General features: G+C 47.7%; 7 protein-coding genes across 7 annotated transcripts; 4 read left to right on the forward strand and 3 right to left on the reverse strand.

Annotated features, from left to right (window-relative positions):
* Window positions 1–2,923: 2,923 nt before the first annotated feature.
* Window positions 2,924–7,493, forward strand: BHQ10_007330 (uncharacterized protein; the record flags this gene model as incomplete). Its single annotated transcript, XM_040880014.1, has 5 exons — window positions 2,924–3,289; window positions 3,361–4,490; window positions 4,552–5,762; window positions 6,412–6,495; window positions 6,544–7,493. 5 exons carry the CDS (start codon window positions 2,924–2,926, stop codon window positions 7,491–7,493), a joined length of 3,741 nt encoding a protein of 1,246 aa, XP_040735833.1.
* Window positions 7,494–7,542: 49 nt separating this feature from the next.
* On the reverse strand, window positions 7,543–8,469 carry BHQ10_007331 (uncharacterized protein; the record flags this gene model as incomplete). Its single annotated transcript, XM_040880015.1, has 3 exons — window positions 7,543–7,714; window positions 7,783–7,847; window positions 8,017–8,469. The coding sequence occupies 3 exons, from the start codon at window positions 8,467–8,469 to the stop codon at window positions 7,543–7,545; spliced, it is 690 nt and encodes a 229-aa protein (XP_040735834.1).
* Window positions 8,470–9,126: 657 nt separating this feature from the next.
* On the forward strand, window positions 9,127–11,816 carry BHQ10_007332 (uncharacterized protein; the record flags this gene model as incomplete). Its single annotated transcript, XM_040880016.1, has 5 exons — window positions 9,127–9,301; window positions 9,361–10,126; window positions 10,683–10,802; window positions 10,858–11,059; window positions 11,115–11,816. The coding sequence occupies 5 exons, from the start codon at window positions 9,127–9,129 to the stop codon at window positions 11,814–11,816; spliced, it is 1,965 nt and encodes a 654-aa protein (XP_040735835.1).
* A 539-nt stretch (window positions 11,817–12,355) lies between these two features.
* Window positions 12,356–14,214, forward strand: BHQ10_007333 (uncharacterized protein; the record flags this gene model as incomplete). The annotated part of the gene is made up of 5 exons (XM_040880017.1): window positions 12,356–12,531; window positions 12,593–12,641; window positions 12,701–12,871; window positions 12,934–13,332; window positions 13,387–14,214. 5 exons carry the CDS (start codon window positions 12,356–12,358, stop codon window positions 14,212–14,214), a joined length of 1,623 nt encoding a protein of 540 aa, XP_040735836.1.
* Window positions 14,215–14,303: 89 nt separating this feature from the next.
* On the reverse strand, window positions 14,304–16,579 carry BHQ10_007334 (uncharacterized protein; the record flags this gene model as incomplete). Its single annotated transcript, XM_040880018.1, has 5 exons — window positions 14,304–14,587; window positions 14,645–15,030; window positions 15,082–15,627; window positions 15,753–16,383; window positions 16,432–16,579. 5 exons carry the CDS (start codon window positions 16,577–16,579, stop codon window positions 14,304–14,306), a joined length of 1,995 nt encoding a protein of 664 aa, XP_040735837.1.
* A 231-nt stretch (window positions 16,580–16,810) lies between these two features.
* BHQ10_007335 (uncharacterized protein) lies at window positions 16,811–19,810 on the forward strand (the record flags this gene model as incomplete). The annotated part of the gene is made up of 3 exons (XM_040880019.1): window positions 16,811–17,314; window positions 17,944–19,489; window positions 19,551–19,810. The coding sequence occupies 3 exons, from the start codon at window positions 16,811–16,813 to the stop codon at window positions 19,808–19,810; spliced, it is 2,310 nt and encodes a 769-aa protein (XP_040735838.1).
* A 167-nt stretch (window positions 19,811–19,977) lies between these two features.
* BHQ10_007336 (uncharacterized protein) lies at window positions 19,978–20,922 on the reverse strand (the record flags this gene model as incomplete). Its single annotated transcript, XM_040880020.1, has 2 exons — window positions 19,978–20,720; window positions 20,784–20,922. 2 exons carry the CDS (start codon window positions 20,920–20,922, stop codon window positions 19,978–19,980), a joined length of 882 nt encoding a protein of 293 aa, XP_040735839.1.
* Between the last annotated feature and the right edge of the window lie 1,159 nt (window positions 20,923–22,081).

The raw sequence follows: 22,081 nt of genomic DNA on the forward strand, positions 1-22,081 counted from the left end.
ATTCGCATCGTATCTACTACGTACTATGTATATTTCAATCTGGACCAAGGCGACCGACCGCTAGAAATTCGGGCATAGCGTGCAACTCCGGCAGCTTGGGTAGTCCTAGGTACTTAGGGTTAGCGGGACGTTCCGCGCCGCCTGCACGACGGTGAAGCAATCGTCTTGTATTTCTGAAACAAGCCATCCGTACGACCCGTTTATCAAGTTGTTTTTTTTTTTTTTTTTTTTTTTTTTTTTCCTTTTTTATCTAGAGGCTTTCCAATGTCATCTGGACAAAACAGACGAAATTGCATTGTCCACTTGCATATGCCTCCGTGTTTAGTGTTATGGATGTGCTGGACTTGCCAAACTAGTAGACCCGAAGTGACGATAATGTTACAATTTGAAATCGACTCGCAGTTGATCCATGATCGACTAATAGCAATGAACGGAGTATCGGAAACCAGCATTGTGTTTGAGTCTCACAGCTCAGGCATTACAAGGCTGAGCCGTGTCGCCGATGGATTGGCACGATAATGTCATGATGAAATAAAGGTGGTTAGAGTGCATTCCCACGTCGCCAATATCTGCATGTACGATACAGGGTATGGCTGTATATGGACATGTCATTTTAAAAGCTTGAGCACTGAAAGAATCATTGTACCCTTCTGTTCGAGATAGAATACTAACTGGGGTTGTGCAAGCCTAGACTCTTTCAGATGTGACTTATGCCGAGTCAGGACTTGAACTAATATGCATGATACATCATGGACGAATACTGTAAAGACATGTACTCTCCAGTTGTAACCCGTAACCTCCAGGGGTGGAAAGTCTCGAGTTCCACCACGATCTCATCTCGGAATAAAAAGGAAGCTTGGGTTGGGCTGCAGACCGTACTAACCATAAGCGCGCAGGCATGTTCGATGTTCAGAATGAACTGGGGTGGACTACTCCGGAATATGAATTGTAAAGGACAGCTCATACGCTTGACGATATAGTCCGAAAAACTCATATGACTCTACCATGACTAGTATGATTGCAGTAAGGAGAGAAAAAAAATCTCAGTAGCACTAGCACATTGTGCATATATATTTGTGAGCGGTATAGCCAGCGCTCGCGTGTGCTCTGGGTTCTGACTGATTTTATATGTCGTGTCGCCTTCCAGAATTGTTACTTCAATTTCCTCGGCTGGTAAGACAAGGAATTTGTTTCTGCTTCCCTTCCTTACCTGATTTCTGTCCTTTCTGTTTCTGTTTCTGTCTTGTTGAAGGACCCAGACTCGTCCCGCTCCTTTGAGCTGCAGACTCCATCGCCCGCAAGATTTGCACGATTTCGGCTCAACTTCGAAACAATCTGATTGAGTGCTCTGTGCAAGTGTGAAAGCGGTTCACAGCGTATTGGGAGCGTGTCGCTGATCAGATCTTGAACCCTCATCCAGTAAATTGATTGGGTGGTGTTGACTGGCTGGTAAGAAGTCCTGGTGACTTCCCTCCCGCACCCGGAATCCACATTCTTCAGCGTTCACGGGACTGGCCTAAATCGGGACCCAGGTGAGGAGAACCAAAGGGCCGAGCATGGTTTTGCCAATCTAATTCGCGTATAGTGCTCTCAATAAGAGGCGAAAGAGCGCCAGGATCTGAGCATCGAAGCAGACTGAGGGCACAGTCCAAAATATCGAGCATAACACAATCGTCTTTGTCCTGCCTTTTATTGGAGATCTAGGCCTTGACTACGGCACCATATCCAAAGACTAGGCCAGGCCACTGGGCAGCGGGCCAATCATTGTTTACCCAGACGACTTGACGAACAGGCGATTTGAGTCAGTTGTGTGGAGACCAGATCAGCGTGCGCGTGCGATTCACACATTTTGAATGAATGAAAGTCGATCGACAAGGTTAAGCGACAGGAAGAACGAAGGAGGAGGCGAGAAATAAGGACAGAGAAGGACGAGAGTGAGACCAGACAAGTTGGTCAAAGTAAGTCAGTCAGTCACTTGGTTTGGTTGAGCGCGAGCCCGTCCCGCACCTTCCCAGACTTTTGCCTCCCGTAGTCGTTCCTTCGGTTTTGGCAGCATCATCACCTGCCTCGTTTCGCTCTTTTCTTTTCCCCCTCCAATTACAACCTCCTCTTCTCTCCATCTCCCTCTCCCCATCTCCAACCTCTTTCTCTCTGGTCGCAGGATCAACTATTTGCTGTCTGTTTGCTCTCCAGCTCCCTACTAGTCCTCAGGTACCCAGTACTTGCTCTCTAGGTACTTTCAGCAGCATCTATTTATTTCCATCGTCCTCCTCCTGCCACTACTGCTTATTTATTGCTACTGCTATTGTTCTTAATCTCTAATAGTCGCTTTCGGTCGTGCGTCTCCGTCAATTGCATTCTAATCTCTTTATTTCTATTTTCTTTTACTCTTTATTATTATTTTCTTCCCGGGTTGTCTGTGGTGTTCCCCTGTGCTTATTTCTGCATATCGCATATCCCGTTCATTGGTGGCCATCTGTTGTCTAATCAATCTGCTGCTTTTTTTGCCTTTGCGCTGCATCTRGGCCCGCCTCTACAGCTATACCCCGGTCTGCATCACGTTCGAGCTCTCGGTACAGAAATTAATATTACTCGGATCTTTATAGCTGCACCTTACATCAGTTTGAGGTACCTCAGCTGCTACCAATTATTATCCGCAACGAATTCGCTTTCCTCGTGTTCTTTCGTTCGGGAACTATTTGCTCAGTCGCCGATCACACGACGTTGATACATTGAATTTCGCCGCGTCCGTTCGCAATACTCTACTGTCGCTACCGAGTGTGACCCCAAAGTTGAGGAGTAATTAGTGTGGGCTGAGTGACATGGAATTGCACTGAGTGTTGTGCCACAACTACTACCTGTACGGGAGAGGAAAGACAAGTCTTGAGCAATGGCCGAACCCGATTCGCTGATATCGTCCGAAATGACACTGCCCTCGGACATTTTGGACACGGCCCAGAGTGTCTTGCAATATTTACGGATAATTTCACCAATCACTCTCTTATTGGCCTTTGTGATTGCCTTTATCGTCGGCTCAATATCGTCTGCCAGGCAGTTGACACCAGTTACTACACCAGCATGTGGTCCTGGAGGACGTCCGCTACCCAAGCGGACACGGAGTACAATGGCAGTAATGAAAGACAAGCGAAACGTCTCGCCTCGATTCCGAGTCGTCTTCCAATGGCTCTCATTAGCTGTGTTGTTGACATTTCTGGTTGATGCCGCGGTCAATGTTTCGCACGCCATTATCGATCGTTCCGAGCACTGGTGGCGAGGCCAGGCAACGGTGGTGAGTAAATCTCGTCGCACTCTATATATTGCAAAACCAGCTAAAGTCGCATTCTCGTTCTTGAATTATAGATCTATATCGTCGGCTGCTTCTTTGTACATGCTTTGGTTCTGATCTCATTGGTCGATGCAAAACCATCACCTCAAGGTGCTCAATTCGCTACATGGTTGCTAGCTGTACCCCTCGATGTCGTAATATGGGTGGCTTCTCTAATTATATACACCAATCCGCATCGCGAGCCAGTCGTTGGAGATCTTTGGGGTGGTCCTTGGAGAAATGGAATGACCGGCTGGGAAGCCATTGAGGTCGCATCGAATGCTATCCGTGTACTCACACTTCTGGCTCTCGTTTTCCTTTACATTGTGTCGACAAGTCAGAGCTCAAGTGGCCGCAAGGCTGATTCGCGCCTAGCTGGAGATGTAGCCGAAACCAGGGGTCTGTTGAGCGAAGGAACTGCAGGTTCTAACGGATCTGCGTATGGTGCGACCCATGCCAACGGACACGCATCACCATCACAAAAACCGATCGATCCATGGGTGCGACCTTCAACCGTACCATCGACAAGCTGGTGGGAATATCTTAGTGGCTATTCACTTTTCTTCCCCTACCTTTGGCCGTCCAAGTCCCGCAGGCTCCAATTTGTCGTTGTTATTTGTTTCGGCCTTATATTGCTGCAACGGGTTATCAATGTGATGGTGCCTTACCAAGTGGGCGTTATTACGGATATTTTGGCAGATGATGAAGGAAAAGGGCTACCAATCCCGTGGTTTCAGATCTGCGTGTACATTTTCTACCGCTGGTTGCAAGGAAACCAGGGCCTCATCGGATCTTTGCGGTCTAGTTTATGGATCCCGGTTAGTCAGTACTCCTACATGGAATTGTCGACAGCCGCATTCGAACACGTTCATAGCTTGAGCTTGGATTTTCACTTGGGAAAAAAGACTGGAGAGGTTTTATCGGCTTTGAGTAAAGGCAACTCGATCAATACCTTTCTTGAACAGGTCACATTTCAAGTTGTGCCAATGTTGATCGACGTCGGTGTTGCAATCGGCTACTTACTCATCTTCTTCGATCCATACTATGCCTTAGTGGTGGCCATTGTCACATTCTGCTATCTCTATGTGACTGTTCGCATGGCCCAGTGGCGGGCCGAGATAAGGCGTCAAATGGTGAATGCGTCTCGTCAGGAGGATGCCGTCAAGTGAGTGACAATCTTGATATTCCGTTGACTTCTTATTTGCTGACATGACCAATCATTGTAGGAACGATTCTATGGTCTCCTACGAAACCGTTAAATACTTCAATGCGGAATCCTATGAATTTGATCGGTACCGAGGCGCTGTCCGTGACTTCCAAAATGCCGAATATCACGTCCTCTTCTCGCTGACATTGATGAATACGAGTCAAAACACCGTCTTCATGCTCGGCCTGTTGGTGACCTGCTTCATCGCAGCATACCAGGTCTCCGCGGGTGAACGACAAGTTGGCAAATTTGTGTCTTTATTGATCTACATGGCCCAACTTCAAGGACCTTTGAACTTCTTCGGAACTTTCTATAGGTCGATTCAGTCCGCGCTGATCAACTCGGAGCGCATGTTGGAACTCTTTAGAGAGCAGCCAACAGTCCGCGACTCTTCCAGTGCGAAGCCACTAACTCATTGCAATGGCGGAATTGCTTTTGAGGATGTCCATTTTTCGTATGACAGCCGCAAACCGGCTCTCAATGGATTGACATTCGAATGTCGGCCTGGCACGACCACCGCTTTAGTTGGAGAATCTGGTGGTGGTAAATCGACGGTTTTCCGCCTTCTTTTCCGATTTTACGATGCTCTAAGCGGCAGCATCCGCGTTGATGGCCAAGATGTCAAAGATGTGACCATCGACTCATTGCGTCGTCACATTGGTGTTGTACCCCAAGATACCGTTCTCTTCAACGAAACCTTGATGTACAACCTGAAGTACGCATGCCCGGGAGTGACTGATGAGCAGGTCTATGAAGCATGCCGCGCAGCTAGCATTCATGACAAAATCCTCACATTCCCCGATGGCTACCAAACAAAGGTTGGAGAGCGCGGTCTTCGCCTCAGCGGTGGAGAGAAGCAGCGTGTGGCAATCGCTCGTACAATATTGAAGAATCCTCGCATCATTCTTTTGGACGAAGCAACCGCTGCTCTTGATACGGAAACCGAGGAGCAAATTCAAGATGCGTTGGCCACACTGTCAAAGGGTCGCACTATGCTTGTCATAGCTCATAGATTGAGCACCATCACAGATGCCGACCAGATCTTGCTTCTGAACGATGGCCAAGTAACCGAACGTGGCACTCACGATGAACTTCGTGAAATGAATGGTCGCTATGCCAGCATGTGGCGCAAGCAGATACGCGCACAAAGAGCAGCAGGGCTTCGCGGTGCAACGGCAACTGACGACAGCTCCAGTCAATCAGAGGAGGAACGTAATGCAGTACCTGACCGTGAGTCTACTGCTCGACGTTCAAGTCGAGCAGCCGACAGTCACAACCCACACATTTAATGTTCTAGAACTGGAACATGGCTGGTTGCCAGTCTCCAATCTCGTCTATATGCTGTTCCCGGATATTTTTATTTTTCTCACTTTATTCACCTATTCTGTCTTATACTTTTGATACCTTTTTGCTTATTTAGTTTTTGCGACTTCACTTACCTACGCATAATGAGCCATGATATGGCCTTGACCTTTGAAATGGACTATACGAGATTTGCGACTATATGATGCTTGACTTACCCGGTCGGGGTATGATGTTTCACATGCCCTACTACCCATGTTAACTTCCTCGACAGTCCCAGTTACGAATTGCATTTATGTTTGACACGGTGGTTGTGACTATGCGTCAAATCAGGATGGAAAAAGTATATTTCTGGGTTGTAAATAGATTCATTATTTTTGTCACTTGGTATCAGCAATGAATACAGTGTCACTCGTATTGGTTCGTCTTCGTAATTTGTCTAGTTTGCCATTACTAATCAACTGTTCTAGTAGTTAAGTGTTCCTTCCAAAGCTCGAAAACCTGTTCTTTTCAGGATTTTCAATGATATACCTACATCTTCAGATTGTTGAAAGTTATTGACAACGCTATAATGTAGAAATGGACATCAATACAGAGCTTCAGTCGGATCTGGTTGAACGACGCCGGCTTCAAAATCGGCTGGCGCAGCGCAAATTCCGTGGTGAGTTGTTACCATTGATCGCATATCCACAGCACTGAAATGGATTAGCAGAGAAGAAGAGACGAGCAGCAGAAAACATTCGTTCAAACACCACTCAAAGCTCGGATGGACCTGCTCAGGCATCTGCGCCACGAGCTGATATCAGCACTGGGGATCCAGTCTTGAGTGCTACGACAATGCTTTCTTCATTGAATGCGCCAACCGAGCCAATCAGTAATGAAGATCGAGAAATTGCAGAGACAGGGCTCGATTTTCAAGTAATTGACCGGCCTGGATATCAAGAGACTCACGACACCATGTTCTTGTCACCGGACATGGCAACTTTTCCACTAGATTCAGTGCTTTCTGGACCAGAAGAAGAGACAACATTATGGGACTCAACGTCATGGAATATACTCCCCAACAGTCTCTCAAGTGACAATACCGACATATTTGCATCGAATGAAAAACAAAACGTAAGACCTGACCTGACACCTTCAACTTCCGGCCACGAATTACTTCCCAACCAAACCGACGACGAATCCCTATCAGGCGTCATCACCTTCTCAAAACAAAAAGGCTGGACTGGTGCCATTCACATAGCCGCTCAGAGAGGCCATGAGCAGATCCTCCAAGTGCTCCTTCAAAGCGGCAATACGGATGTCAACCAGCAAGATAGCGATGGACGCACACCACTTTTGCACGCAGCCATGCAGAATCACGAATCTACAGTGCGTCTGCTCCTAACTCACGGGGCAAAAATTGGAATTCTAGATTGCGATGGCCGTTCGGGTATACATTGGGCTGTACTACGACGGAATTTTTCGATGCTACAGATGCTACTGAAGCATCGCGATCAGTACGAGCCGATGGTTGCGATTGATTTGTACGACAATACGGGATGGACAGCGTTACATATGGCTATTTTTAGGGGCTTTGAACCAGCTATGCTTATGCTAATACAGTTGGGCGCGGATGTTAATGCCAAAGCCCACAAATGCCCATTTCAGACGAAGTGAAACTGTGGTTCTCATTTCGTCTTCTAGATATCTCGAGATGGTTTGTCGACTACCACGGCACCTCACTCCCATCGTACTTGAACAACTTCCCACTGTGCGTCTCGCGGGTGGATGCATCGATGGCTTTGACGATGCCTTTCGTTGATTCTTCGACCGTGATATCTGCCTTTTCAACTCCTATTGCATGGGCGCCTCTGTTACCGAGTTCTGTCTGAACCCAGCTGATGGTAGTTCGCATCTTATTAGATATAGTACTCAATGTAGTCAATTGAAACACTGCAAGACTTACCCAGGATCGACTGGAAACGCGGTCAACCAAGGGGCCTCTGCGGAGATCGCTTTGGTGTACCAATGCTGGACCAGTTTAGTCGGGGCATATGCAGCATTTCGAATGGGGAGATAATTGCTATCAGCAATGATTAAAACGACAAATTCGCTACACAGTCTTTCTTCAAACTCACTAGGTCCAAAATATCAGCGATTAAATTATCTCATCATACTTGAAAATGACAAGAGGACGTACCGTCAAAAAAGCCGCGCTTGACCCGATAGTCACCCATTTAGGATCCTTGGCCTTCTTAAGTAAAGGAAGAAACGCCTGATAAAGACGAAGGAAACCGTAGATGTTGACATCAACATGTTTCTGGATATCATCGACCTGGACTTCCTCGACCGTGGGCCACCCGAGAGCCATACCCGCATTCGCGATCAGAATGTCGATATGGTCGATACCCTTTACAGCCACCAACTCCTTGACAGCATCGGCCGAGTCTGTGGGAGAGGTTGCTTCGATTTTCACAACGTGCAAAGAGGTTCCTTCTGCCTTGGGAAGATCGTCTAGCGACTTGGACGTTGGATGGTTCGGGTCCCGGTTTGCAGCGATAACGGTGTGGTTTGGTTTTTGGAGGTATAGTTCTAGGATTCCTTTGCCAATGCCACGGTTGGCACCGGTAATGAGGACGATAGTGGAAGCCATTTCTTGGATTGAACTTGATACATGTACTACTTGATTTTAAGAGTGCTATTCTCAGCGATTTTATACCTGGCTTCACTGTCAAAATCACCGGTCATGATTACTCTGACTACACTGCAGAACCATGGCTATAAATATCGTTCTCCAACAAAAAGTCATTCTGAAAAGGTCAGAGGTGTAATGATGCTTACTCGAAGCTTGAAGCTGTACGGTCAGCTTACTCTACCTAAAGCGGCATAAGGCTAAGTCCAAAAACAGTTTAGCTCCAATTATCGCTACAGATTGCCAAATATATGGAATGTTTTCTTTCTTCTTGCTTGTTTACCATGGTCTCTATTCAGGCCTATCTCTCCTTGCTAGGCTCAAGAGTCTTTGCGATCCTAATCAGCGCAGATAATCATGTGGAGTCGCTCGCACTTCGAGATAGGTGAACGACGGTGTTGAGCTGAGAGATAGGAGCAGTCGTCCTCCGAACTGAATGCCGCCAATCAGAAATCGATTTAATGACTCTGGATTTTCCACGAGATATCAGAACAATGGACCAACCTGGAAAAAACCAAAGGCAAATATTCAAGTGCCTTCATCTAAATGTCCTTTTTCGATCGCATTGCCTTGTTTTCGATTTGTTCCGCTCGTTCAGCGCCAGGCGGCTTTTAGATCATGCAAGAGGAATCCGTCAACCATATTCCAGAAAAATATCTGCATAATCTGGACTCAGAATGGAAAGAAATGTGGAATAAGCATGGACAAGATGTCGTGGGAGCGCATCTGGTAACCATCGAGGAATTACGCAAGTGTCCGGCAAAATATAGTTTTACATACCCTATCTGGGATGGTACGTAAGTCATATATTTCCTTTATGTTAAGTGGTATTAGACTCATTGAATGTTATAGGACCTGATGTACACGATGTCCAAGATCACATAGTTTCCGTCCAGGATCCGGAGGGCACCATTACCTGCCGTGTGTATACGCCTTCTGGCCCAGGTCCATTTCCAATGCATCTAAATTTCCACGGTGGAGGATGGGTCCTTGGCGGCCTTAAGACGGAGGCTGCATGGTGTCGATCTATGTGCAATGAAGCAGGCATTGTTGTGATTGATGTGGACTACCGACTTGCCCCTGAATTCCCCTTCCCCGTGGCTATTTACGACTGCTGGGCTGCTCTGCAATGGGCAACCTCCAGCGCCAAACTGCTCAACATCGACCCGACGTCTACTTCTATAGGGGGCCTCTCTTCTGGCGGATTGAATACCGCTGTATTGGCGCATTTTGCTAGGGATGCCATTCCTAGGATAGATTTGAAACTGCAATTGATGATTGTGCCGGCTACGGATATGCGATACATCCCCATATCGCTAGACGAGCGCGTCAGATTGACCCCTGAAACTTGTCAGTACCCGAGTGCGATTTTTTGTTCTGATCTTCCATGGTCTCCTCTGGAACGCGAGTCCTGGTTTTTGAAATATTACATTGGGGAGGATCCCGAGACTCGCGCAAAGATTCTGAGTGACTGGCGCATGACGCCTGTGCTATCACCCTGTCTACGTGATCTAGCGCCTGCGCATATCGTAACGGCTGAATATGACGTTGAGCGTGATGAAGCGGAACACTATGGAAGAATGCTACAGGCTGCCGGAAATCAAGTCAGCATGAAACGGTACGCCGGGATGCCTCATGCTTTTGCACATTATAACCATCCAACAAGGGGATTGAGCAAAAGTCATGAATTTATTAGAGATACGGCTAGACTGCTCTCGCATGTTCATGCGAAGGCGTCGAAGCCACTTTCTGCGGCCATTTAGTTAGACTCAATTAAAAAGAATCTCCATTTTTTGATGAGAAGCTGTACAATAGTAGTCAATCAATATTTCACCACTTTAGGCATATGCTATCTCTAGCTTCATCAATTATAAGTCCTCATCAAATTAAAGACATCCAGTAATGACAAATGCAAATTATCAACGCCGAACCGTTTTCCGGAGCCGTAACCACACGGATGCCGCCAATCAGAGAGCCGGTTTGTAACTCAACCTATCATATGATGCTTTGATCCCAAATATAAAAGATTTCGGGGAGAAGACGCATTGAGATAAGGCAATCCTAAACTCATAACAGTAAATCTCAATGATGAGAGATAGTATCGTGATCCTGGGGTGAGCAAAATGACGAGCTACGTCTCTTCCGAAGACACAGTGCTGACCGGCAGTGCACAGGGCGGGAATCGTGGGCCTCGACGTCGCCATCGAACTATCAAAACGCGGATATGGGAAATATGTTACAGTAATCGCCGAGCATCTCCCTGGCGACTCCTCAATCGACTATACATCACCATGGTGAGACCACTACCTGCCCGAAAATCGACAGTGACTAATTTGACATAAAAAAAAGGGCAGGCGCAAATTTCTCTGGAATCTCTGGTGGTGATGCCAATGCTTTACGCTGGGATCGCGCGGGCTATACGCTCATGATGAAGATGATTGATAAGAAAACGACGGAAGCGAAATATCTCGCAAAGACTGATTCTACGGAGTATTGGGATGAGATGCCCCAACCGGATAAGATTCAGAGTATGACTGAGTATCTAAGAGACGTATGCCTTATACTCATTCCTCAAACCCAAGACATAAAAAATTAACACTACGCAGCTGGTGATAATACCCAAAAACGAGCTTCCTGCCGGAGTAGCATTTGGCATAAAATTCACCACAGTCACCATTAACGCACCTGCTCACTGCCAACACCTTCAGAATCTACTTTCGCAGCCCGAGTACGGCTCAGTCCCATTTCTCCGTCGGCGAGTTTCTAGACTGCAAGATGCATTTATATCCAAAAATACCAAACTCGTGTTCAATTGCATCGGAAATTCAGCCATTACACTATCCGGCGTCTCGGATAGTAAATGTTATCCTACCAGAGGACAAATCTTAGTGGTCAAGGCTCCATCTGTGAAGCAGAATATCATGCGTCATGGAGCTGGGTATGAGACGTATGTTATTCCGCGCCCATTGTCTAACGGTACCGTGATTCTTGGGGGTTACATGCAAAAGGGAAATTCGTTTCCAAATGTCAAAGAGGAGGAATCAGCATCTATATTGGAGAGGACAGGCGAATTGCTACCGATTCTGTTGAATGGGGAGGTGAAAATTGTCAGGGCAGTTGTTGGTCTGAGGCCATCTAGGGAAGGAGGTGCTAGAGTTGAGCAGGAGAAGATTGATTTGGATAAAATTGTTATACATAATTACGGAGCTGGTGGAACTGGGTTCCAGGCTGGCATTGGAATGGCTGTGGATGCGGTTGATTTGGCTACGGACGAGTTGAGAAAATGGGGCCAGATGTCGATGCTCTAGATTTGTGTAGAATAGCTAGATTGGTAGAATCATACTGTTTTATTACATGCATTATCCTATCTGGCTCTCTGTCAGTACTTGCTCGAATAGGCCTTTAGGGCTTAGGGCTTTTCTTGACCCGAAAAAGCCCGCTATCTCGGTACGTATGGTCCTCGGTATGATTCCACGTGGCTGTACATACGATAACATCACTACTGCATGGCTTGCTTTACAACTTAGGAGAATATCAAGAATATCCATGATCAAATTCTGCGCTCAGACACGATTAGCATCAGGGTTCGTTAATGGCAATGTCGGCATCACTTTTTATTGGCGGCATCCAAAAGCCCTATCTGGCCCACAAAAACTGGGGTACGTCCACAGCCCTTATCACCATGCTCTCTTGTGACTTATCAAGCTGGGGTTGAGGTAAGACCGCGCCAAACGCATCTGCTATAAAGAAACGTTGTCTGTCCTTGATCACCCCCATGTGGCAATCATCTATCGGCGGATGTTTCAGCCGGTGTGCATACACGTGTATAGTCTGTCCATCGTAAAAAATGGAAACCGCCAACAACAGCGATTATACCAAGAACGAGGCCTCGGTCACCGGCAATCCGGTTGACAAGAGCTCCGGAGATATTCAGAATGTTGATGGTGTTGTGGTCGACCAGGGCTTGCATCGGGCGCTGAAACAGCGTCATTTGCAGATGATTGCCTTGGGTGGTGTTGTTGGGTGAGTCCTCTTTCAATATCATCAATCAGATGTATTTTACTGACTCTCGTGACGTATGTAGAGCAAGCATCTGGTATGGAACTGGAACTGCACTCTCATACTCAGGGCCGGTATGCTGCATCTTGTCTTATTGACATGACATTAGTCGAGCTGAGGCTGACGAAAATAGATCGGTGCACTGATTTCCTTTGCGGTGATTGGCCTTGATGTATTCTTCGTGATGCAAAGTCTGGGAGAGTTGTCGACGATGTATCCAACCCCTGGTGCATTCACCGAATTGGCCGGACGATTCATCGACCCGGCCGTGTCGGTTGCCCTTGGATGGAATTACTGGTACATGGTAAGTCGCTGCAGGCAGTTAATATTGCTTAGCGAAAAGGGAAGGCTGATCTTTTGGAATAGTGGGTGGCCAACCTCATGTCCGAGTACAATATGATCTCCATCGTACTGACATATTGGACCGATAAGGTCCCGTCGTACGGCTGGATCTTGATCTTCTGGGCGATTTATCAATGTGTCTCCTTCTTCGGTGTCATCGTATACGGAGAGGTGGAATTCTGGCTGGCGGTCTGGAAGGTCATCTGCGTGCTTGTCGGATATCTTCTCGCAATTCTTGTCAACACAGGTGCAATCGGCGGAGACTACGTTGGCTTCCGCTTTTGGCGTGATCCCGGCCCCTTTGCAAATGGTATTAATGGCTTTGGCCAGTCCTTTGTCCTGGCTGCAGTGTACTTTTCCGGAACCGAAATGATTGCCATCACTGCGGGAGAGAGCCGTAATCCAAAACGAGATGTGCCAAAGGTGTGTTCCCCCAGTCAGTCGGAGAAGGACTCGGACTAACTGAGCATAACATAGGCTATCCAACAAACCATCTACCGCATTGTGCTCATCTTCATGGGCATGATCTTCTTCGCCGGTATCCTCGTACCTTCGGACGACCCCAACCTCTTAACCGCGGGATCCAAGGCCGGCAAATCCCCATGGAGTATTGCCTTGCAAAATGCCGGCTGGAAAAATGCTCCAGATTTAATCAACGTATTCATCTTGACAGCTTCGTTCTCTGCTATGAACTCTGCCATCTACATTGCGTCTAGAGTTCTGCACTCATTAGCAGGAATGGGTCGAGCCCCTGCAATATTGGGAAAAACCACGTCGAAAGGCGTCCCTATCTATGCTGCTATATTGTCGAATTTGATGGGACTCATTGCGCTCATCAATGTTGCAACTGGCGCTGGAACAGCATTCACTTATATTCTCGATATTGCAGGCGCCGCTGCCTTCATTGCATGGGCATGCATTGGAGTTACGCATCTTCGTTTCCGCCGCGCATGGAAGCTTCAGGGTCACAGCCCGGATGAACTCCCGTTCCGCGCATTCCTTTTCCCCTACGGCGCCTATTTCATAACGATTCTCAATATCTTCCTGCTTCTGATCCAAGGTTACGGAACGTTCTTGACGCCTTGGCAGCCGGTTGCTTTTGTATTCTCGTACATTATTGTTGTGCTTTTCGTCGGGCTTTTTGTCATTTGGAAGGTTCTTAAGAGAACAAAGTTCGTCAATCTGGCAGAGGTGGATCTGCAATCAGACCGGAAAGAGGCACTTGGAGGCATGGACGACATGGAAGAGCGAAGGGGCATTCTAGCTAAGACGAAGAGCTTTGTGAAGTCTAAATTAAGTCGTTAGTATAGCCGATTTAGCTTCCAGAAGGGTTCTAAATTAGGTTGAGTCCGACTGTACATATATACATACATGATCTTTGATACTGGTCTCAGTTACTTGTAACCCAGGACTCGCTCCCATCCAATCCAGAAGACAGCGTCGATACGCAAAAGCGCAAACCGGATCATATCGAGAGTTTTTGCATGTAGTCTGAATATGGCTCGTGCTCGATCAAGCAGCTTTCGACATTCCGTATACTCGTCAGTCGCTGTCTCTTCAGGTGACGGCTGTTGTAGCTCGTTCAAATTGGGCATATCTGGTCTTCCGGTATCACGATTTGAAGTCACCGATAAAAGTAGAAGGATGTTTGTAACGAGCGCAAAGCAAGTTTTGGACCCTGTCTTTGTCAGCAGAAGACACATGTAACTTAGTGAGAGCTAGATTAATGACATACATGGTGCCCAAAAAGCTTGATAATGTTCCTGCCTAAATGATGATATCAATTTGAGTATCGAATACACTTCGGCCGTGGCACTACTGCGGATCTGAGTTCGTGCAGCAAGCCAGTCTTCCGAGTTTTGGCCACCGGGAGCGAGATCTGGGTTCGATTGGTTGAACGGTCGCAACAATGCGCGGAAAACCAGGACTCTTACGGCATGAAAGGCAATATGGAGCGAAGCTGAGCCGTTTGGAAGGTCGGCATTGGTTTCACTGTCTCTATGGACTTCAAGGTGCGCAGAGAATGATTTGTGCCATTCATCGAGAGTTTGCATGATTGGGCGTGCGATGGAAATCGTCTTCTGAGAATCTGTAGCAAGGACAGACACTGATCGTATCGAACTTATATCTCAATTAGTGTACTTCAGAAAAGAGAATTTCAGTGATACCCACTATAATTCCATCAGCACAGTGTCCAGGATATTAGTAAGTCTAGCAAAATGCGCAGTGTAAGATTCATTACTAGAGTCCGTCGCATCATTTGATGGGTTCAGTTCAGTGACGAGCCAGTCGGTCTTTGATATATGACTTGGCCGGCCCAGGGAAAAAGCAAACCACTTATCAACAGCCCAGACCAGCCAGGATAGTCTATTCCTCGTTTTGATTTCTTCAGCAGGCAGGTTCCACGCGCTAGGGTCCAGATGAAGGCCAAGGGTTTGTGCCATCGAAACTGTCAGCCCAAGTAGCGACCATTTCAATGGGCTTTCAAGCAAGAGTGGATTCTTGGATGGCTGTAACAGCAGAATGATTGCGGTTTGCACGGAAAGAATAGTTGGTTCGGTGATCTCGTCGTTGAGAGAACGCCATGCAATATTTGTTAGGGTTTGTGGAGATGGTGGACTGTACGCCAGCTCGATAGACAAGTAGTCATCGAAAAGAGTAAATGGCTGGGTGATGGAGTATATTGCAGCTAGCAGGTGAGTCGGCGAAGTCTGGGGACTTGGTTTATTTGTCTCTGATAGTATTGGAAATTGTGGGTTTATGAAACGGAAAAACCTTTGTAATTCTAGTTAATAAAGTGATGAACTTAAAGGTCAACGAAACTTGGGGGCCCATGTGCTTACAATTCGATCAATCGTTCTCCAACTTCTTGAGGCACAAGTTCATCTGACCGCGATGGCGTCTCGCTTGCGTGGGATCCATTTCGAAGGTCAGTCTGAGTTCGTGAATCGGCACTGAGCTCTGACTTTGACAACAAGAATTGCACAGGGAATGACCCTTCCTCTACTTTGCGAATGGCGAGCTTCGAAAACACAACCTCGTTTTTATCGTTGAACTGGTAGTGGCGCAAGACGTAGGGATCCATATCACCAGTCAACCCACATATTTGAGACGTCAGAGTAGCATGATCAAGAGAGCTGTGACCGTCTCCTGTTTCTTGATAAATATCAGACGGCGTTTTCCCTCCGTATATGCCTAGCATGAGGTCGTCTAGCGTGAATTGTTCTGCAGTCTCTGGCCCAGACACGAAACCGCCGCGCAGCTGATCGTTCGATTCCTGGTTCAAACCAATACCTAACATACTGCGGTCTTCGGCCGATGGCACTTGAGGGAAACCACCTTCTGGCAGCGACATTGACAAAAAATCTAGACTCTGCGGCCACAGCAGATCCGTATCGTTTGGTCGAGGTCCTTGCTGCCATGTTGCCACGTGATCACTTTCTTCCGGCTGCGCGACTCGCCGTTTCTTGCGCACTACCCGATCAGTGAACTCACATCGCTGCCCATGAGCTCTGCACATACGGCATGGCGGAGCTACTTCGATCTGACATGCAGACTTTCTTGAACGGCAAAAGTCACAGGCACGACGGCCCTTGCTCATGTACTTCCGGGGCCTGTCATGGCTATTCTCGGCATTTTGCCCTATCCGAGGAGACTTACTGATCTCCATTATACACGCTTTGCAGGTCAAAAATGAGAATCTTAATACGGACTTGATATGGATTGATATGGAAGTCGGCTTACTGTGGAGACGCGAATAAAGCAGCAAGAGATTAGACCCAAAACGGCCAAGCGCAAAGCTATTGAATCATCCCAATCAAATCTCGGAGGTTGCTAATCACCTCACTTTCCTCATCACCGGCTATTCCTAGCTCTACAACAGTTGCGACACACTAAAAACATGCATTCGCCATCTTTACAGCTCCTACGTGCCTTGCGCACTTCTCTAACAAACGAATATGTCTTCGCTTCTCGCCAATCACACCCAATTCGCCACTCTTTGAGCTTCGGGCTATCATCATACCGCAAATACAGCAATGGAAACACGAACGTCACTCCTCACAGACCTCCTCGAGTCGCACCCCGTTCGCAACCCGCAAAGCCACAGACACACGATCGCGGACCACGCTCCGAAGAAAAGACTCAAACTGATTTCGCCGAGCTGAACGTGTTTGGCAATATACCAACCCCGGCAACGGCGGTGGATGCATGCTTGGACGATGGATTCCATCTAGATAATGGTGTCAAGGTTACAAATGGCGATGGTGTTTTGCTTGTCGCTGGAGAAGCGTTTGCTTGGCGGCCATGGCAATTGTTGAAGAATACGGAGAACCCAAAACGGTCCATGGTCAATGAGAAGGGACAGTTTGAGTTACCGGAAGAAGCCTGGGGACTGCTCAGTCTGGTTTGGCCTCGTCCTGGTAGGTGATATTTTTGCTATCGTGCTGTTTAGCTGCAGTTGTGCTCATTTCCCCCCTTCTAGATATATTGGTTTTAGGATTGGGATCTACCATTATACCCTTGTCACCCCAAACGAAGAGACACATCAACTCGCTAGGAATGAGAGTCGAGATCCAGGATACTCGCAATGCGTCAGCACAGTTTAACTTGCTCGCTACTGAACGTGGCGTCACCGAAGTTGCGGCAGCTATGATTCCACTTGGTTGGAGTGCTCGGTAGATGCTGTGGTCAGATCATAATGTGTACAAGATATTTTGCCTACATATTTGAAAAATAGAACCCGAAGAAAATGGAATTAGGGATGATCATACTTGAGTAGTTGTAATCCGAAACAAGATAACTAATCATTCGGGGGGTGTGCCAAGTGACACACTGCGGATAGGCCTCCTGATGGGTCTGGCTCAGGTCACAAGCTCGTCCCGGCGATCGCTATGCGGAGCTACTCTACTCCATCGCCATCAATCTATTACCTCCTAACTTACTTACTCAACTACCACTTCTTTCACAGACACTCTCCTACTCGTCTTCTGCTTGATGTTACTATCTACATAAAGACTGACGCTATCACGATAGCGATCAACCGCCTTCGGAAACATGTCACGCGAGGAGCCACTGCTCGCTCCACGCCAGTCCTCCGAACACTCCTCAATCCGAAACGAAGATGAAGAAGACGCCCTATTGACAGGCGAACGCACGCATCGCTCGCAGGATGGCTCACATAGAGATTGGTCGTTTTGGCGACAGGTTGGATTGTTTGTGTGGTCACTCGTAGCAACCATGGCCGTCGTCATCCTTGCTGTCATGTACCAGCATCGAGTAACAACGCAACAACCTGGGCCAGACGATCTTGTCTGGGGACCTGGAGGTAAACCGGAGGGAAAGAGAAATGTTATTTTCATGGTTTCGGATGGTATGGGCCCGACAAGTTTGTCCCTGACCAGGAGCTTTCGCCAGCTCGAGCTAGGTCTGCCGGCCAACGATACACTGGTTCTGGATCGACACCACATCGGTACCTCGCGAACACGTTCGTCGTCAAGTCTTGTCACGGACTCAGCCGCCGGTGCGACTGCATTTTCGTGTGGACACAAGAGTTACAATGGTGCAATCTCTGTGCTACCAAATCACACCGCTTGTGGTACTGTGTTGGAAGCGGCGCACCTTGCGGGATACATGACGGGACTGGTGGTTACGACCCGGATTACGGATGCGACACCTGCGTGCTTCGCCTCTCATGCAAACCGACGCGAATATGAAGATCTGATCGCGGAACAAGAAATTGGCGAACATCCTCTGGGTCGGGTTGTGGATTTGATTCTCGGAGGTGGACGATGTCATTTCTTGCCGGCTGATGCCGAGGGTGGCTGTCGTGCAGATGATAGGGATCTTACCAAGGTCGCTCAAGATAAAGGCTTTCACTACATCTCCGACCGCAATGGATTCGATGGGTTGGATGCTGGCCAGGCTGCCAAACTTCCTCTATTAGGTCTATTCGCAGAAAGAGATATTCCTTACGAAATTGATCGTCGATTCCAAGAGGACACCTATCCTTCTCTGGAAGAAATGGCTCGTACTGCGCTGGCTGCTTTGAAGAAAGCAACTGAGTCGAGTGAACAGGGTTTCTTCATCATGATTGAGGGCTCACGGATTGATCATGCTGGCCATGGAAACGACCCTGCCGCTCAAGTGCACGAAGTTCTCGCATACGACAAGGCATTCGCTGCTGTGTTGGACTTTATTGAGAAAGAAGATATCCCGACTGTACTCGTCGCCACCTCTGACCATGAGACTGGTGGGCTCGCTGTTGCGCGACAATTGCACAAGTCATACCCCGAATACAAATGGCTGCCAGATGTCTTGGCCAAGGCTAGCCACTCTGGCGAGTATCTTCAAAACAAGCTGAATGAATATCTCACTACGTCTAGCAAGAAGGATAGTCGCGAAAAGCAGCGTGACTATATTCGCAAGTCGCTGTTGAAGGAGGGTCTTGGGATCGAAGATGCCACTGATGAAGAGGTCGATTCGTTGCTCGATCCTGACAGTGAGGTGCAGTCGAGCTACGTGTTTGCTGATATGATCAGTCGACGTGCTCAAGTGGGCTGGTCCACACACGGGCACTCAGGTAAACAATATGAGCCAAGAAACATCTAATTTCATTGTATGATTGACTAACAACCGTACAGGTGTTGACGTCAACATCTACGCATCTTCCACTAAGGATGCATGGCCATTACATGGAAACCACGAAAACACCGAAGTCGGCGATTTCCTAGCTGCCTACCTGGACCTCAATGTAGAAGCTGTCACTCAGAAGCTACAAGAGCAGGCTACGTTGTCGTGGCTGGGTGATCCGCTTGGAGCCGACGTCCGAGTGAGCGATTTCGATAGCTATCACGGGGATTTCCGCAAGCGCGAAGTAGGTTGCGATTGTGGTCAGCATTAGATCTGTTTGAATTGTTAGGGGACATCAAGGCGTTAAAAGCATGCCGGAGATATCAAGATTCTCGTTCATCCTTAGAATTTCTCTATTTATACAGGAGTTATGTTAATGCTATATCAATTGATGCATATTCATATTCATATTGAACTTCAATTTTGAGACATTGTACATTATTGAGACATCCTGGGTGAATTGAACAACGGCATCTCTCCACGCTTCCGTCGCCATCGATCTGTCGACTCAAATAACTCCCAACAATCCCTTACAGCCCACCCCCAAAGCCGCAGGAACCGCTCCGAAACCTCCCACCCAGACGGATCCCAGGGCTCCTTCCATATTAGGATTCCAGTCCCAGATACACGATACCCACACATGTCGTGACATAGTTTAACATCGTCGATAGAGTCACCCGCCCGAATCAGATTGTCCCTCATCTTCGGGATGGGGATGAAATCCAGCCATGGGTGATGCGGGACTTTGTGCTGAGTCGTTGTTGGGGTCAAGGAGAACGGTAGATTCGATTTTGCTCTAATGACGCTTGATTGACTTATAAAATTCAGATCTATGCTCAGACCTATGTTGAATGCGGACAGTGCGTCGTCGTGCATGTCCTCGGCCTTGTAACCGAGGATATCCCTGTTCGCATGGAGGGCGCGAATTATGTTGAGTTGAGTCAGCCCGAGAAGCAAATCGGCGGTAGGTGAGCCTCTGGCGAATTCTAGGCGGATTAGGGCTTCGAGGTCCTCGAGATGTTTGGTGCTGGTGGGCATGCAAAAGTCCACATGGTCGAGGGAGCGAGGCGGACTTGTCGACTTTGTCTGTAGCCGAGCGTCTGTATCGGGCTCTTGTTTTACGTCAATGTCGGCATCTTGCTGCTTGTTTTGTTGTGCTTTCAGAGCGCGCTGTCGGCGTCCTGTGTACTGTCAATCTATACCCATAACCCTAACCCTATTACGAATCTCGAGTGGCAACTCACTGTGAGCGCGCTGATTAAGTCGATTCTGAAGCGTCTTTCTCTTTTGCGGGTCCGTGACCCCCATCCAGCTATCCAATAGCCTGACGGGTGACTCGATTTGCATAGATGAGGCGTGGCTTGCTGGTATGACTGCTTCCATCGTGTGTTGGACGTGTAGATAAGGTGCATATGTGAATAGTAAAATCTCATTAAAAGCTGACAACCGCAGAAGAGCCTCCTCCACTTAAATACGTAACTAATAAATTAGTCGACGATAAGCCAAGTTTCTGTGCTCCACGGCGCCCATGGAACAGGCCAAAGTTTCGAGGCTTTGCGTGGGGTCTCTCGGTGATAGCCTCGGAGGTACCGCAATTAGCTGGAGACCACCAAATTCCTCACCTTATGAAAGTGGTTTACATGTCACTCCAAGCAGCATATGATGTCAATTGAAAATCTTCAACTAGGACGCACTGGAAGGCATTCTTTTGACGGCATGGCTGGACTCCACTACACCCGTTCACTGCAACTAGCTGACACCCAGCGGAGTCTATACTGTTTCAAGCAATGGGCATCATGATCTGAGATCATCGCATGTATATTCACTTCCTATATACATATAACAAGTCGCTTCTCTGCTAAACCCATGTCATTCATATACAGCATCGAAGTGACTAGCTAGATTGTATCAATCATATCGCAAAATTGTCGAAGCAATCCAATTCCATGCTTCTCCCGCTGAAGAGATCATCCAGCAAACGTTACGCTGCCCGCTTAGCATCAAAGCGGATGAAGTGCTTGTCAGCAGTGATGTGCACCAGCTCACCAAGCCGTTAGTGCTCGGTCATGAGGGCAGGCCATCATCTGATCCTATACAACGCCGTAAAAACAGGGCCATGGGCATTGGCATCGTCGAGGAAGTCGACTCTTCGTGTGCCCTCAAAATCGGCGATAGGATAGGATGGGGAGCTCTCAACTCAACATGTGCCTCAGTGGATACGAAAATGATTGTCCCGAGGCCAGGACATATAATGCTCAGGACTATGATGTCCAGGGTTCTGTGTGCAGCTACGCACTCCGTAAAGAGCAAAGGCTTTTCAAGATTCCGGAGAATCTATCTTCTGATCATGCGGTCCCTCTGATGTGTATATCTCAACTTTTCTTCCTGTATCGGCACGAATTAACAATGATATTTCAGGCGGCGGAGGAACGGTCTAGATCCCTCTAATCGACCACTGCAAACCCAGCAATCGCATTGGCATCGTCGGCGTTGGCGGACTGGGCCATCTTGCCATTCACTTTGCCACCAAAATGGGCTGTGA

Source organism: Talaromyces amestolkiae, assembly GCF_001896365.1.
Source record: "Talaromyces amestolkiae strain CIB chromosome Unknown scaffold15.1, whole genome shotgun sequence".
Classification (NCBI taxonomy): domain Eukaryota; kingdom Fungi; phylum Ascomycota; class Eurotiomycetes; order Eurotiales; family Trichocomaceae; genus Talaromyces; species Talaromyces amestolkiae.